Below are 13,839 nucleotides of genomic sequence, written 5' to 3'. Positions count from 1 at the left end.
TTCAATTGGCTAGAAAATGTTCTCAGCGAAACACTTTCTCTTCATGGCTACAAACCCATAATTTGACGGTCATTTTTTCTGATTTTTTCTATGTTCTAGCTTCTAGTTCTATTATTTTTAAGGAACACATCAAAATAAGGCAAATACTAAGAGCTTGAACCAATTGGCTTGAAAAAAAATATGAAATGACTGAGTTCTCTTCCTCTGTATGTCTAGTTGTCTACACACACATAATTGGACAATACAAGAATATCTAATTAGTTTTTAATGTCCATATATTTCTACAATTAGATTCTAAAACACAGACTAATCTAATACTGAAAATAAACTAACCTTTTGTTGATTGTCTGGTCGCTCATCCGTGTGTGTGCGGCCGGCCGGATTGCGCCTGCGGTCTGCGGATCGGCACGGCGGGGAGTCGAGCCGTCGGGGACGGTCGGACGGAGGCCTTCCCTCCTCGGCGGATGGAAGATTCGATGGAGAGGTGGACGATCTAGATCTACTGGGCAGGCGGCGGCGGCAAGAAAGTTTTTCCAATCGCACCAACCGAGGAACGACGAGCGGGCACATTGTGGAAACGAAACGATCGTGCGTACATCGTGGTTGTGCGTATTGCTTCCAGACTCCTTGTCTTCCATGTGCGCTGTTTTTATTTTTATTTTTCCACGTATTAGGGCTGCTGGCCACGTACATGGGCTCTAGGCCTCTCGTTGTGGGATGCCGGATGGATCATAGGGGGGCGAGACAACCAGAATTTTGTGTGTACGAAGAAAATTATACGTGGTACCTAATCGCTATTAAGGGGTGACGAGATCATTAGGGGGGGGGGGGTGTCTAGCCCCCCCCCTCGCCCCCCCTTAGAATCGTCCCTTCCACATATGAGATACGCGGCTGTGGATGTAACGATTTGAGAAGTGCCTGGTCGCTGTCCACGGAGGATGCCGAATTTGGACGTGAGGAACCGAAGGGGAAGTTGCCATTGCCTCTCCCTTATTAACAAATTCTTATATACGATTAGCCATGAACGCCAAAGTCCAACACCTAGCTGGACTTAGAGGTAGGCTACGCACACCCGTCCAACAGACGAATCCAGCTGAGGATACGCCGGAACCCGAGGACAAGTCTCCTTCTTCTTGTTCCATGTGCATGCATGGCCACCATGGTACGTACACCGTGTTGTGCCAAGGATGATGAGAAGATCCGAGCCGAGCCCGCAATCTTTTCTTGTATCGGCCGTACGAGATTCAGCTGGTCGAGCCAGCGATCCGGTCCACCGCCGCTGCCCCGGTCCTGTTGTGCACAATGTTCCATTCCACCGCTGTATTGACCAGACTAGCAGCGTACGTACGCACGTACGTCGCCGCGCTACTAACGTGGTCGTACCAGTAGTTTTTCTTGGGGGGGGGGGGGGGGGTAAACTACGGCGAGTCGACACAAGCGCTCATATACACGCACATACGCTTACCCCTATAAACGCACACACGCACATCCTATCCCTATGAGCAACTTTGAAAGACTGAGCCGGCATATCATCTTGAGATTTACGAAGTCACCGTAGGCGCTTCCTCGTCGACGGGAACGTCTCCTCCCACTGAAAGCGCATCGCCGGAAATCCTAAAATAAATCTAGGAATAATGCGAGCACCAGGATTTGAACCCTGATGGGTTGAGAATACCACTGTTCACCTAATCAACTCAATCACAGGTTGATTCGCAACCCTGGCTGGTTTGGAAGAAAGACTTGGTAGAGAAAAAAAAACACCAGGGACATACCGTACGTACGTGCGCGGTCCTGCTCTGCGGCCGCGTACTTGTTGTCAAAATACGCATGGTACCGCATGCGGCCAAAGTACTCCCTCCGTTCTTAAATATTTGTTTTTCTAGACATTTTAAATGACTACTATATACGGATATATGTAGACAGATTTTAGAGTGTAGATTCACTCAGTTTGCTCCGTATATAGTCACTTGTTGAAATGACTAGAAAAACAAGTATTTAGAAACGGAGGGAGTAGTTTATTAGTCATCTCCTCCGCCTCCGTTTCCGCTTCCGTTTCAGAGCAGAGATAAGATGGGTCCGTCCGTCGATCCGTCATGATGGTCAAGATTGCGATTCTTTTGGGCGCGTCGATCCATCCATCGGATCGCGGTGCCGTGGATCGATCGGCATGGTTGGGTTTCAATGCGCTCCGCCGTTGGAGAGCGAGGCTGGTGCGTGCGTATCTTGATCTTCCATCTGCTTCTTTTGCTTTGCTTGGCTTTGGACCGTCAAATCAAATCAGCAACTAGTGTAGGAGATCTCCCGAGATAAGCAGAGTGCAGACTGCGGAGCCAAGGGTCGGATTAGAATAGAGATGACCGACCCTACTGCACATCTTTTTTGCAATGCGTTCAAGGAAGAAGAACAATCATCCGTTTTATATCAACGGAGAGGTCCACTGAAGAAGGAACAAGTCAGCAACAACACTAAAGCGATCTGCTGAGCCTCTCTCATTCATCTGACAGACATTTTATTCGGAGCATACTTTTTTAGTCACCAAGAAACTTCCGTTCGTTCATTCGTTGTGCTTCGGTTCGTACTGGACCGGCCGCAAGCAATGAAAAAAGGGAGGCGATGATCCCCACCCGCAGCGTCTGCTCTCGCTCAGTCTGGCAGGCTAGGTGAGGGAGAAAAGAAGAGACCGACACGCACCGGCCGGGCCGAAAGAAAGATGGACGTGTGGGACGAGATCTTGACCGGATCACGTCGAACTGCTCGCCCGCCTTCTAACACCACCGTGGATAGACAAATTATTTACTGGTTGGCCTAGCGAGCACGAGCGTGAAGCGCATGGTTTCCCACGCCGGGCTTTTTATCTCTTTTTTTTTTTGAGGGGATGGGCTTTTTATCTCTTGATTTGCGTGGCGAGCGGGTGACGTCAGCGTATCCCGCCTCGGGATTCTGGTGGGTCCCCTCCACGAGGCCGCACGCAACGGAACGGAATGGATTTACGGTTTCGCTGTCTCTTGGTCGCCGGTCATAGGGAAAAAAGAATACCACTGTTTCTTTTAGATCGTTATTAGGGCAACTCCGACCGGCCAACACAAATGGAAGCGCACACGCGTGTCCAATGCACCCGTCGACGGCTTAGACAGAGGTCCGCCTTAGGTTCTTGCCAGCTCCTCGGAGCGGCGAGCTGAGGATCTCCCGTCATGTATACGCAACGGTGATATTTGATGTCAGATCTTTTAGATCGATTCAGAACTGCTATACACACGACAAACTTCAGACGATGCACAGACGATAGGCTAATCTGACCGAACGTACATATGATTAAATAACTCGATGGCCGCTGGATTGATATGTCGTCCATGAATCGTGCACTTGCATCGTGCATAGAGCAGTTTCAAGGTCGATTCGAGCCTTCAACGTCAACGGTTGTGGCTCTGGAGCGCTGGTCCTTGAGACCATCGACAACGTTAGGTCGGCTTCGGTGTGCAAGCGGTGATAACAACGCAGCGTCATCGGCTCATTTTGATGATGCCACTGGTCGCTCGGTGGTCTGTGGACCTCAATGCAATTTTATAATATATCCGATCCTTTTCACAAAAAAGTGAATTATGAACCTTGATGTAATTTTTAATATGCTGGAGGTGTTTTTTTGTGAACTTTTATAATATATCTAGTTTTTGTATGGAAAAAAAAGAGATAATGTGGGAGTGCAGTGGATTTCTCAACAGAAAAACAAAATAGGTTTTAAGCTTTTATTCATATCAAGTGTCAAAATATCGGACATCGGGTTCGTATCGGTTTAGCTTCGATATATTGGATGTCGGATATCGGGTGATATATCGGACGATATGTAGATGTATTAGAGAAAACATCTCTAGTTTTTTCCCATTATTCTTTTTCAATTTTTTTTGTAAAACAAAATGTATGATGTCAATGATTTAACATAACACTTTTGGATTCCTAGTTGTTAACTTGTTGATTAAGAAACTATTAAGGAAAGATTCATAAAATCCTTCCTCTATGATTATAAACAATACAATATATATGCATTTGTTAGAAACATTGTGCATGAATTTGATAATATATAATGAAGTTATAAATGCATAATCTTATTTCATTGCTTTTTTAATAAAGATTGTTGTCATATACGTATCGTTCGGCCATATGGGTCGATATTTCGGTCAATATCGGATCATATTTTGAAAATGATATTTACAAAATGATATGTTATGTTTCTATCGGTAGAGCCCTAAAAATAATATACCGGCCTAGATTTAAAAGCTTGATTAATATTCATATAAAATGTTGTCAATTTCGGTCTTATGGCATATTCCGTTAGGCGATGCGTGGCCAATTTCGGTTTGTTGAGCATCCCGGTTCATGTTGTCCAACCTCCTTCCTGACTGTCTTCTCCAAGATGATGACGACCCACATTTCAATGTTGTTTCCATCTTCTCCAGGATGACGACGATCCTCACTTCATTGTCGTTGTCTTCTTCTAAGGCACAACAATCTGATCCCCATTTATTTGTCATATCCTTCTTCACCGGTACAACAATACAATCCTTAGCGTGTTGTTGTCGATTTCTTTGGAATACAACCGATGACTTGGTGGTAGTTGTATACCAACGGTACCCTTAGTGTGATTCCGAGATCTAGAGGTTGCACGGTATTCCGAGATCTTCTCCGATATAACGGCGTCGCTGAGTGCAGGAGGAAGATGGCATCGATATCCAATTTTGTGTTTGATTTTTTGCTTGTATATGGATGGTCTTATAAAGGTTTAACATTTTTTTTATCTATGACCTTGATGTTGTCGAAAAAGAGGCATAACGATGGATGCCATCGAAATTTGATGACCCAATCCTACAATCCACAGAGTTTTATTTTGTAAAAGAAAAACTACGGGTTATAACCCACCATCATTCGTACAAATTCCTTTCAATTCGAAGAGAGCAGGCTGAACCGATGCTCGCCGTCCTTGTTTCCGAGATTCAATTACAAAATCTAGGATTACAATCGCAATTTAGAATAAATTCATGGTTTCAAATATCTTAGCCTAGCATGTAACAAGACACTTTTTTTTTCCAACTCGGTTGCCTTTCTCTACTCTTATAAAAAACTGAGTTGGTGATGATGGTGTGCCTGCCATCTTGAAATATAGACCGTTTGATCTATATCTGATGGATAAAAAGCAAATTATGGCAATTTTGCAAAAAGATACCCACACCTCTCTCTACATTTGCAGATAAGGCCTTCCCTTGTTCATCCTTATCTCCCACAACCTTATTGTTGAGCAATTAAAAAAAGAAACCTCCGGAACAATCTGGCATGGTGGCCGCATGGGCTTTTACACTCCTCCTCACCCCATCTCTTCTCTTCTTGAGATATCATTAGTTTTTACACATGAGATTACTCCCGCATAGGTCAATCACAACATGTGTTTTATAAAAAAAATGCATCTTGACGTTTCGTGCAATGGACGGGCATCTTGCTAGTCAACAGGTGAAGCCGCAGCAGGCGGTAAGAACAGCATTCCCAGTCATGTGCTCCGCACGAATCTCGGAGCAAGCAGAGCCGCCGATCCGCGACGCACGGGCCACGGCGCCGATAAATGCAGGGGAGGGGAGGGAAAGCAACCGGGTAGCGCCTGTCCGCCCGGTTCCAAAGCCAAGAACAGAACAGAGCGCTCCCTCCTCAAACCCACCACCACCACCGGGACAGAGAGAGAGGCCACGAGGAGGAGATAAAGGGGAAATCATGGAGGCGATTTGCTGTGGAGATTCGGGTGCGTGATCTGGTCGGATCCTGCTTTCCCGGGAAGAGGCCGTGGCGGTGGTGCCGGTGATGTGGTCTGTGGTGGGTGCTGCCATGGTGTGGTGTGAGTGAATGATGTCCTCCGCCCCCGCCTATATCCTCCCCGTAGCCCCCCCTCCCTGCCCCGAGATGCCGCATCTGCCCTCTCCCCTCCACCTCTCCAATCCAAGCCTCCCTCCGGCGGCGGCGACGGCGGAGAGACCGGCGAGATCCTACTCTGTCTCTGTCTGAGCGCGAGGAGAGGCAGAAAGATTGGGAGGGCCTCCGTGCGGATAGGCTCGGTTCCTCTGGTTCTTGCTCCGCCTACGAGCCATGACGGTGGTCGACGCCGAGGCCCGGTTCCACGTCCTGGCGGTGGACGACAGCGTCATCGACCGGAAGCTCATCGAGATGCTGCTCAGGACCTCCTCCTACCAAGGTGCGCAACCTCATCCAGATTGCTCCTCCCTCCGTCCAAAATTTCCTCTTCTTTGTTGCTGCTGCTCCTTCCCAACTCTCACGGACGGACTCTGTTCTTCTTGGGGGCCGGCGCGTGCAGTCACCATGGTGGACTCCGGGAGCAAGGCGCTGGAGGTCCTGGGACTGAGAGAAGAGGGCGACGACGACTCCTCATCCCCTTCCTCCTCCGCCCCTGACCACCATCAGGTACTACTACCATCAATCAGTTGACCCGGTTCATTCTTCTGATTTTCTCCCATCCGAGTGGTTGTTCTTTTAAGAGATTTTGGTTGTTGATTCCCTGTTCTTGCGGCATGGAATGAGATCTGAACCGGCCACGTGCTCCTCTGAACCTTTTGTCGCAGGAGGTGGGCGTGAATTTGATCATCACAGACTACTGCATGCCTGGCATGACAGGATACGATCTGCTGAGGAGGGTCAAGGTAAAAGCATTTGCAGAGCCCTTTAACTCCAGCATTCTTTCATTCATTCATTCATCTCAAAAAGTTGCTGCTGTTCCGTGTTAATTTGCAGGGGTCATCTTCATTGAAGGACATTCCAGTGGTGATCATGTCGTCTGAGAATGTGCCTGCCAGGATCAGCAGGTCAGCCAGCACCATAACCTCCCTCCCTCCATGAATGCTCTGCTCTGCTCTGCCCCTACTTTTTACTAGTACCAGTAGCTCATGAAATCGGCGTGTTGTAGTAAATGGGAATGATTTGGTTTTCACTGTTCCGGCGTCTGCCTGCCTGCATCTGGTTTTGTTTTAACAGTGCAGTACATGGTCCTCTTATGTACTGTGTGATGAGATGGGGGTCGGAGTAGGGGGGCTGTGGTGGGGAGCAGAAGGAATATCTTGCCATCATAGAGCAGCAGTTCTTGCTTAAAGGAGGAGTAGTTAAATACCGAAGAAGATGATTTGATCATTTTGTTTCCAAGGAAGAACGCTGACAGAAAGAATCATATATTGAACCTTAGAATAGCAGACATTCAGATCAACTCTGTAGTCCGCAGTGTAGCTCGGCTAGCAGTTTACACGACAATAAAAGAACATGTAAAGTAAGAGGATAAATAAATACTTCTCCAGCAGTATGTGGTTTTCTCAGTGAAAACAAAATGAATTCTACAAAACCACATCTATGCAAGTATGCTCCGCATGAGGAAAATGCATGCTTACCCAGTATATTATATAAAAAATACCATATAAAACCAATATAAATACGACACCAAGACAGCTACTTATCAGGCTACCGCAGGATGTAACCAATTGATGCAATAACACACACCTAAAGCAGTAGAGTGAATAAAAAGAGGGGGTTGTGAAGCAGTAGTCGTTGTGTAACAGACATACATTTAATCCCCTAATGTAGAACCGGAGATATCAATACATACATCAAGATGACTATTTTGTAGAGTAACTCGAGAAAAGAATTAACATGTTTTCCTGTTTTAAAAGCTCAAGTGAATATGCAGTTTGATTACAACCATACTCAACCCTGTATCCGGTCATCTGTTCTTTACTCTCATGTAATTAAGAGAAACTCACTTCTTGTAGGTATCATGTGACACTGTCTTATCAACACTATTATAAATAAAATTAACCAATGGAATGTGGCTGGAACCTAGTGGGTGGAGCAAGAGATTCGATATTGTACTTCCCCTAAGCTGGTACTGAAGGCATATAATATATTCGTCAGATTTAGGTATTCTGTGATGGCCAGGTTATCAATGTAGATGCTTTACAAATGTGTCAAAAGTGTTCTGTCTCAAATGTAGATGCAGTAACATATATGTATTCTGCACATGCAGTATTCTTCATATATTCTGCAGATACATCAACCCTATTCTTATTATAAAGATGGCCAGGTTATCAGTATTCTTGTTTTAACACAAGTTCAGTCTAATGAGTACAGATAGATGTGAGCTACTAAAACATGGTGGTGGCATCTCACCTTTAGAACAACACAGAGCATGTTGGACTGCCATCCCCGCTGGGATCTGGGCGACCACCATGAGTGCCGGGAGGATCTCCTCTTCCTCCTTCCTCACCCTCTCTTCTTACCACCCCATCTCCCTGTTTCAGTAAATAAATCATGAACCATAACTTTTTATTAATTACCTTCCATTAGTAAGAAAAATGGGCCAATTACCATCATAAGAACGGTAGGCTTGAGCCCCAAAAAATTTCAAGCTTGACCAAAGAGTGCCACCAAATAACAGGTTCCTAATACTACAGCAAAAACTAACTTCAGTCGAGGACAACAATGAGAAGCAGCACCAACTGAGACACACAACCACACAGATTCTTGTAAGCCGGAAACGACAACACTGAACCTCACAAGCTTATGCAGAGAATGCCATGTAAAATGAGCAACGATTACCGCTACAACACTGAACCTCACACGCTTATGCACGGAACAACATATAGAATGAGCAAGCGCTACGACACACCTCGCCGGTTTGGAGGGAGAGAGAGAGAGGCGGGCGGGAGGAAGAGGAGAGGCAGCGCGCGAGTGCGGGAGGAGGTTGCTGCAATAGGAGGGGGGCCCTTTTATACCTCAGGACGCGAAATGACGAAAATGCCCTCGGTGGGGCAGGCTATTCACGCGCGGTGGCACGAAGTTTTGACACTGTTTCGATCTACAGTGACTCGCCTCGATCCGACGGCCCGTACCCCTCCATCTCGCGATCGAACGGACGAAAACGCATCAAGGACGGGATCCGACGGCCAGGAAGTGCTAAACTCCAAAGAGGCTGGCTTCCTCCCACTATGCATCTTTCTGGATATGTGCAAGGAGGCCTCTTCAGACTTTGGGATTGGTTTTTTAAACAGCATCAAAGATTTGCAACTTTTCCTTCCTCCCTCAATTTGCAACTTTGGGAGTATGAGTGAAAAGGCTAGCAGCCAGCTGGTCATTCATTCATTCATCCAGAAATAGGCTGTCTGGTAGTTTGGCACTGCTACTAGCTCTAAAACTTGCAAAGAATTTTTTTTATAAAATATGAATACTATTATCTTTCTTCTTTTGGAAGAGGACATTTTTCTAGAACAAATGATTCGAACCACAGAAAATGTGTTTTTCAATGCTCTTGTTTCCTGCAATACTACCTAATAAAAGTTTCCGCAAACCTCCAAATAGTTGCTGAAATAACGTGGTAATAGAATCCAAGCACGAAAGATTTGGCCCCTCGGATGTGAACGATAGCATTAGTGACATGATATGACAAGTGGAGAAAAAGCGGAGGAATTCGCCCCCGCAACAGTCCCGTTGATGTTGTCGCAACGGCAATGCAACCGGGGGGCCATGAATGCCGGGTGTTTTCATGCGTAGATTGCATATCCTGGTGACAATGACCCAAAGCATTTTAGGAGAAAATGTTGCTGTCATCGTCAGTGCCTGCCTTGTGGTGGTGGTGGGTGGTCAAGATCTCACACAATCTTTTCATGCTCAACCCAAAGATTTGTTGTGAAAAAGAAATGTCGCTTCATTTTTTCTGAAAATTTCTGTGGCCACTTGGCTGCTGCTGCTAGTGGTCAAGAGGGAGAAAAAGGGAACACTTGGGGGGCAAAACAAAAGGGCTGGCTGGGTGGCAATAAAGAAGGCCATTGGGCGTGAGTCAAAAGGGCCTGGAAACCCAAAAGACCGTATCTTTTGCTTGTCCGGGGAAAGATCTCTGACATGCCCTTGCCTTTGAGTGATGTGATGGCAAGAAAAGAATGGCTATCAAGCATTGGAAGCAATGTTTCTTTTCATTCAGTGTGCAGTTCGTGCAGTAAATCTTGTTTGTTTGAGTGCTGAAGAATGAATGGGGTGGTCGGGATTTGATTTTCAGGTGCTTGGAGGACGGCGCGGAGGAGTTCTTCCTCAAGCCCGTGAAGCTGGCTGACATGAAGAAGCTCAAGTCTCACCTGGTCCGGCGGAAGCAGCCCCAGCTCCAGCCGCAGCCACAAGCAAAGCCACAGCAGCAGCAGCAAAAACCACAGCCAGAGCAGCAGCAGAAAGCAGAGCAAGCGCCAACCGAGCCGCCGGTGGAGGAAGTGAGCAGCACCGGAATGACGAGTGACTGCGGCGTCGGCAGCAGGAAGCGGAAGGCGGCGATGATGGAGCAGGACGGGACGAGCGCGAGCCTCTCCAGCGGCGGCAGCGGCCTGGCGGTGGAGACCTGAATCCTCGTGAAGAAACTGAACACAAGCCCCCAACACCAGAGGTCGTCCGTCTGCAAATTTTTGGGATTTACTCGTTCGTATGGAAGAATCATCATCGTCATGGCTAATAGTAGCTCCTGGGGGGAAGGGTGCGCAGGCGGGTAAAATAACTAGGAAAACCATACTACTTTTACACTAGCTGAATTTTGGTGCGCTCAGGGAGGAAGGAGCAGGGGAGGGAAGGGGGGGGGGGGGGTGTGAAAAGTGAAACCAAGTTGTAGATAATGCCGCCGGACGACGATGATGATGATGATTCTAAGACTAATTTCATGGCTTATTTATTCTGACCACCGTTTCTGTACTTGTGCTACCGCTGAAACTCTGTGATGGACCGACGAACAACTCATCGAAATTTTAGTCAGACATGCCAATTAGTCAGCCAAAGCTCTGGCCTAAGCTGTACTAACTTGCACAATACTACTACAAGTTGTAGTAGAAAAATCGGAGTACTTGGAATTTTATGGTGTGGCACGTACGGGCGTGTGCTGGCGCTGCGTTGTTGTTTGCGTTGCGTCGCGGAGGGTGCCAGGGTGGGTGGGTGGCGGCACGTTGCATTATGCTATTTGCGGCATGGATGGATGGAAGCAACTTGGGCAGGGCAGCGAGCGGTGGTTGGAGGTTGGGGCAGGCAGGATCCGGCAGGATCGCCCGGGATCGGCATCCACATGCCTATAATATTGTCCAGAGATCTTCATCCGATCGCCTCCAGCCATAGAAAAAGGTGCCGTCGCCAGCGAGGAAGGCGTCCTGCAGTTAGAATACAGTCTCCCAAATTCACCTGCACCGAAAATTTTAAAGGAAATATTTAACTTGTATCCTTGTCCACGCAAAAATGTAATATTCGTGCTCTGCGTGTGTCTGACAATTTACTACTCCCTTCGTCTCATAATATAAGAGCGTTTGTTACATAAACGCTCTTATATTATGGGACGGAGGGAGTACTATTTTTTAGAGGTAATTTACTACTAATTTTAACTATAAATAAAACACGCGAGCAGGGCATAAAATGGTGACACGAACCGAACTGACACGCAGCCGGTCGCGGCCCATTGAAGGCTAGATCACCATTGTTCTTAGATGTACTATACACACTATGCCTTCACCAAAGGGATTGACTTGTAGTTGCATCGTTGTTGGCCGTAGCCAATGAATGCCACGAAATCACCGGATCGACAGGATCCAGCCGCTTGTTCAGATGAAGGCGCCTTCTGATGTGCTCATGTGGCAAAGATGTTGCATTCTCCGTGTGTAAACTTTGCTCACGACCACCACGCAGTTAAAACACTCTACACAACAAGAAAAGCTACATGTCTGCTAATGGTAAATATAAAATATTGTTATCATATTACTCCCTTGGTTTCTAAATATTTGTCTTTTTAGAGATTTCAACAAGTGACCACATACGGATGTATATAGACATATTTTAGAATGCAGATTCACTCATTCTGCTCCGTATGTAGTCACTTGTTGAAATCTTTAGAAAGGCAAATATTTAGGAACGAAGGGAGTATAACACAAGACATATCTGACAACCACAAAAACGCCTCATTTCGGAGGATGACAACGGTCCCGACTTCAAATGGATCACAAAGCGGATATCATTCAAAAAAAATAAAAGTAGACAAAAAAGTCACATTATATTTTATAAGTGAAAACGTCACCGTGCACGCTGTTTTGATAATATACATCCATCATTGGAGCGTCGCTTTGGAGTGTTGTCAGGAACAATAGACTCTCTAATCCACTGGATCTCGTCAGACAACACGAGAAGAATAGAAGTTGTAGTCCTACGTATGAAGATGCTCTGGGCATGTTGAAAAGCTTTGCTTCTTTCTACGTGACAAAGATCAGTAGAGAGGTTAACATGTCTTGCCTGACCCAGAGATTTGCTTGCCTGACCCAGAGATTAGCAGAGGAGGTGTGTCGCTTTGCCTGACCCAGAGATTTGCTTCCTTGTGCCCCTTTTTAGCTTTGTGTCTAGCCCATCGATGACACCGACGACTGGAACGAATTGCAGCACTGCTGGCCTGCCCGGGTTTCCAATCGATCGGCAAGTCAGTCGACAGCGGGTGCAATCTGCTCGGGGTCGGGGGAATGGGAAATGATGCGGAGCAGATGGATCCCTTTGCCTGCCTGCCTGCTGGTGCTGGGGTGGCGACATTTTTTTCTTTTCGAGAGTACGTTAATGGCGTACCTTATTTTTATAAAAGATAGAAAGAATTTACACGTGGTGGCGACATTTTCGCTTTGCTTCATTTCATGTGCGGCTCAACTCAATGACCGTGGTTCCCTGCACTGCATGCGGATGCTGGATGCGAAGCAGAGACGACGACAGGTGGCCGGAGGAGCGAGCACAGTTATTCCGGTGGATGAACAATGCTTGTGCTTTTTTATGAAAAGCATTGTAATGCAAAAAGAAAGATGTGGTTGGACTATCTGCCTCGTAAAGATGTGATCTTTCTTCCCTCTACTCTGCTAGAGCGGTGCATGCATTCTTTCTCTTGTGTTCGTGCGATTTGATTTGACGGACCGAACCAAGCAAAGCAGGGTAATCCAAACGAGCCAGGGCAAGGTGATCCGCACCAGCCACGTATTGCGCGTGGCGACTGTGTCAATGTGGTCCGTTGAAACCGCGGTGGAGCATTGTGCAGACGAGGAGTTTTACGGGACAGCGTGCGGTGATGTGTGAACCAAATCGTCACCTCCACCAAACAGAGAAATCTTGTACGACCGATTCGAGAAGGATGGCGGGATCGGCTGCTTCCCCTTCCGGGGGTCAGCCGGGCAGGTTACAGGCGTATCGTACCCCGTGGTGCCCAGGCAGATGGGGCAAGAAGAAGAGGATGCATCCAGCGTTTTTCTTGTGTGTGAAATGCATCCTACGTTTTAAATGCCATGAACAAAATGAAATACAGTTTTTATATGAAAAACAGAAAAACATAAATGTATATTTGCCATGACATGAAAATATGAAAAGACACATGCTACTTTATAAAAACTCTACTTTCTCCAAATTTATAAATTTACAAATGTTATGATTCAAAAATGTGTCATGTGACCTATTTTTTTATATATATAGACATCAAGATGCTCCACTGTACAAAAAAGCTCATGTTTTCGAGAAATTTTTTCTTTATTTTTTACAAGGACCAAAAACAAAATGCCATGCTGTATTTTTGTTTTCTCTATTTGGTCCACTGTGCGAAAATTCATAAAACTTTCATTCCATTGAAAATAAAGAAAATTGCCATGCTAATAAAAATAAATTTGCCATCCTCTTAATAATAAAACTGCCATCTTGTTATTATAGAATGATATACCAATAAACATTGAAATGCCAGTCTCTCAATAATAAAATTGACGTCCTGTTAATACTTAAACTGAC

General features: G+C 46.1%; 1 protein-coding gene across 1 annotated transcript; it reads left to right on the top strand.

Moving 5' to 3' along the window:
- Positions 1 to 5,614: 5,614 nt before the first annotated feature.
- On the top strand, positions 5,615 to 12,947 carry LOC125531054 (two-component response regulator ORR4). Its single transcript, XM_048695464.2, has 5 exons — positions 5,615 to 6,226; positions 6,347 to 6,453; positions 6,612 to 6,689; positions 6,781 to 6,851; positions 10,082 to 12,947. The coding sequence occupies exons 1-5, from the start codon at positions 6,121 to 6,123 to the stop codon at positions 10,413 to 10,415; spliced, it is 696 nt and encodes a 231-aa protein (XP_048551421.2). The 5' UTR covers positions 5,615 to 6,120; the 3' UTR covers positions 10,416 to 12,947.
- The last annotated feature ends 892 nt before the right edge of the window (positions 12,948 to 13,839 follow it).

Source organism: Triticum urartu, chromosome 3A, assembly GCF_056163025.1.
Source record: "Triticum urartu cultivar PI428250 chromosome 3A, HENAU_Tu73, whole genome shotgun sequence".
Taxonomy (NCBI): Eukaryota; Viridiplantae; Streptophyta; class Magnoliopsida; order Poales; family Poaceae; genus Triticum; species Triticum urartu.
The sequence above is the reverse complement of the archived record's forward strand: the minus strand, read 5'-3'. Positions and strand labels throughout refer to the sequence as shown.

Coding starts and splice junctions, on each gene's coding strand:
- LOC125531054 (XM_048695464.2), top strand. CDS start 6,121: ATGACGGTGGTCGACGCCGAGGCCCGGTTCCACGTCCTGGCGGTGGAC. Junction 6,454..6,611: donor CCGCCCCTGACCACCATCAG/GTACTACTACCA, acceptor CTTTTGTCGCAG/GAGGTGGGCGTGAATTTGAT. Junction 6,690..6,780: donor ATCTGCTGAGGAGGGTCAAG/GTAAAAGCATTT, acceptor GTTAATTTGCAG/GGGTCATCTTCATTGAAGGA.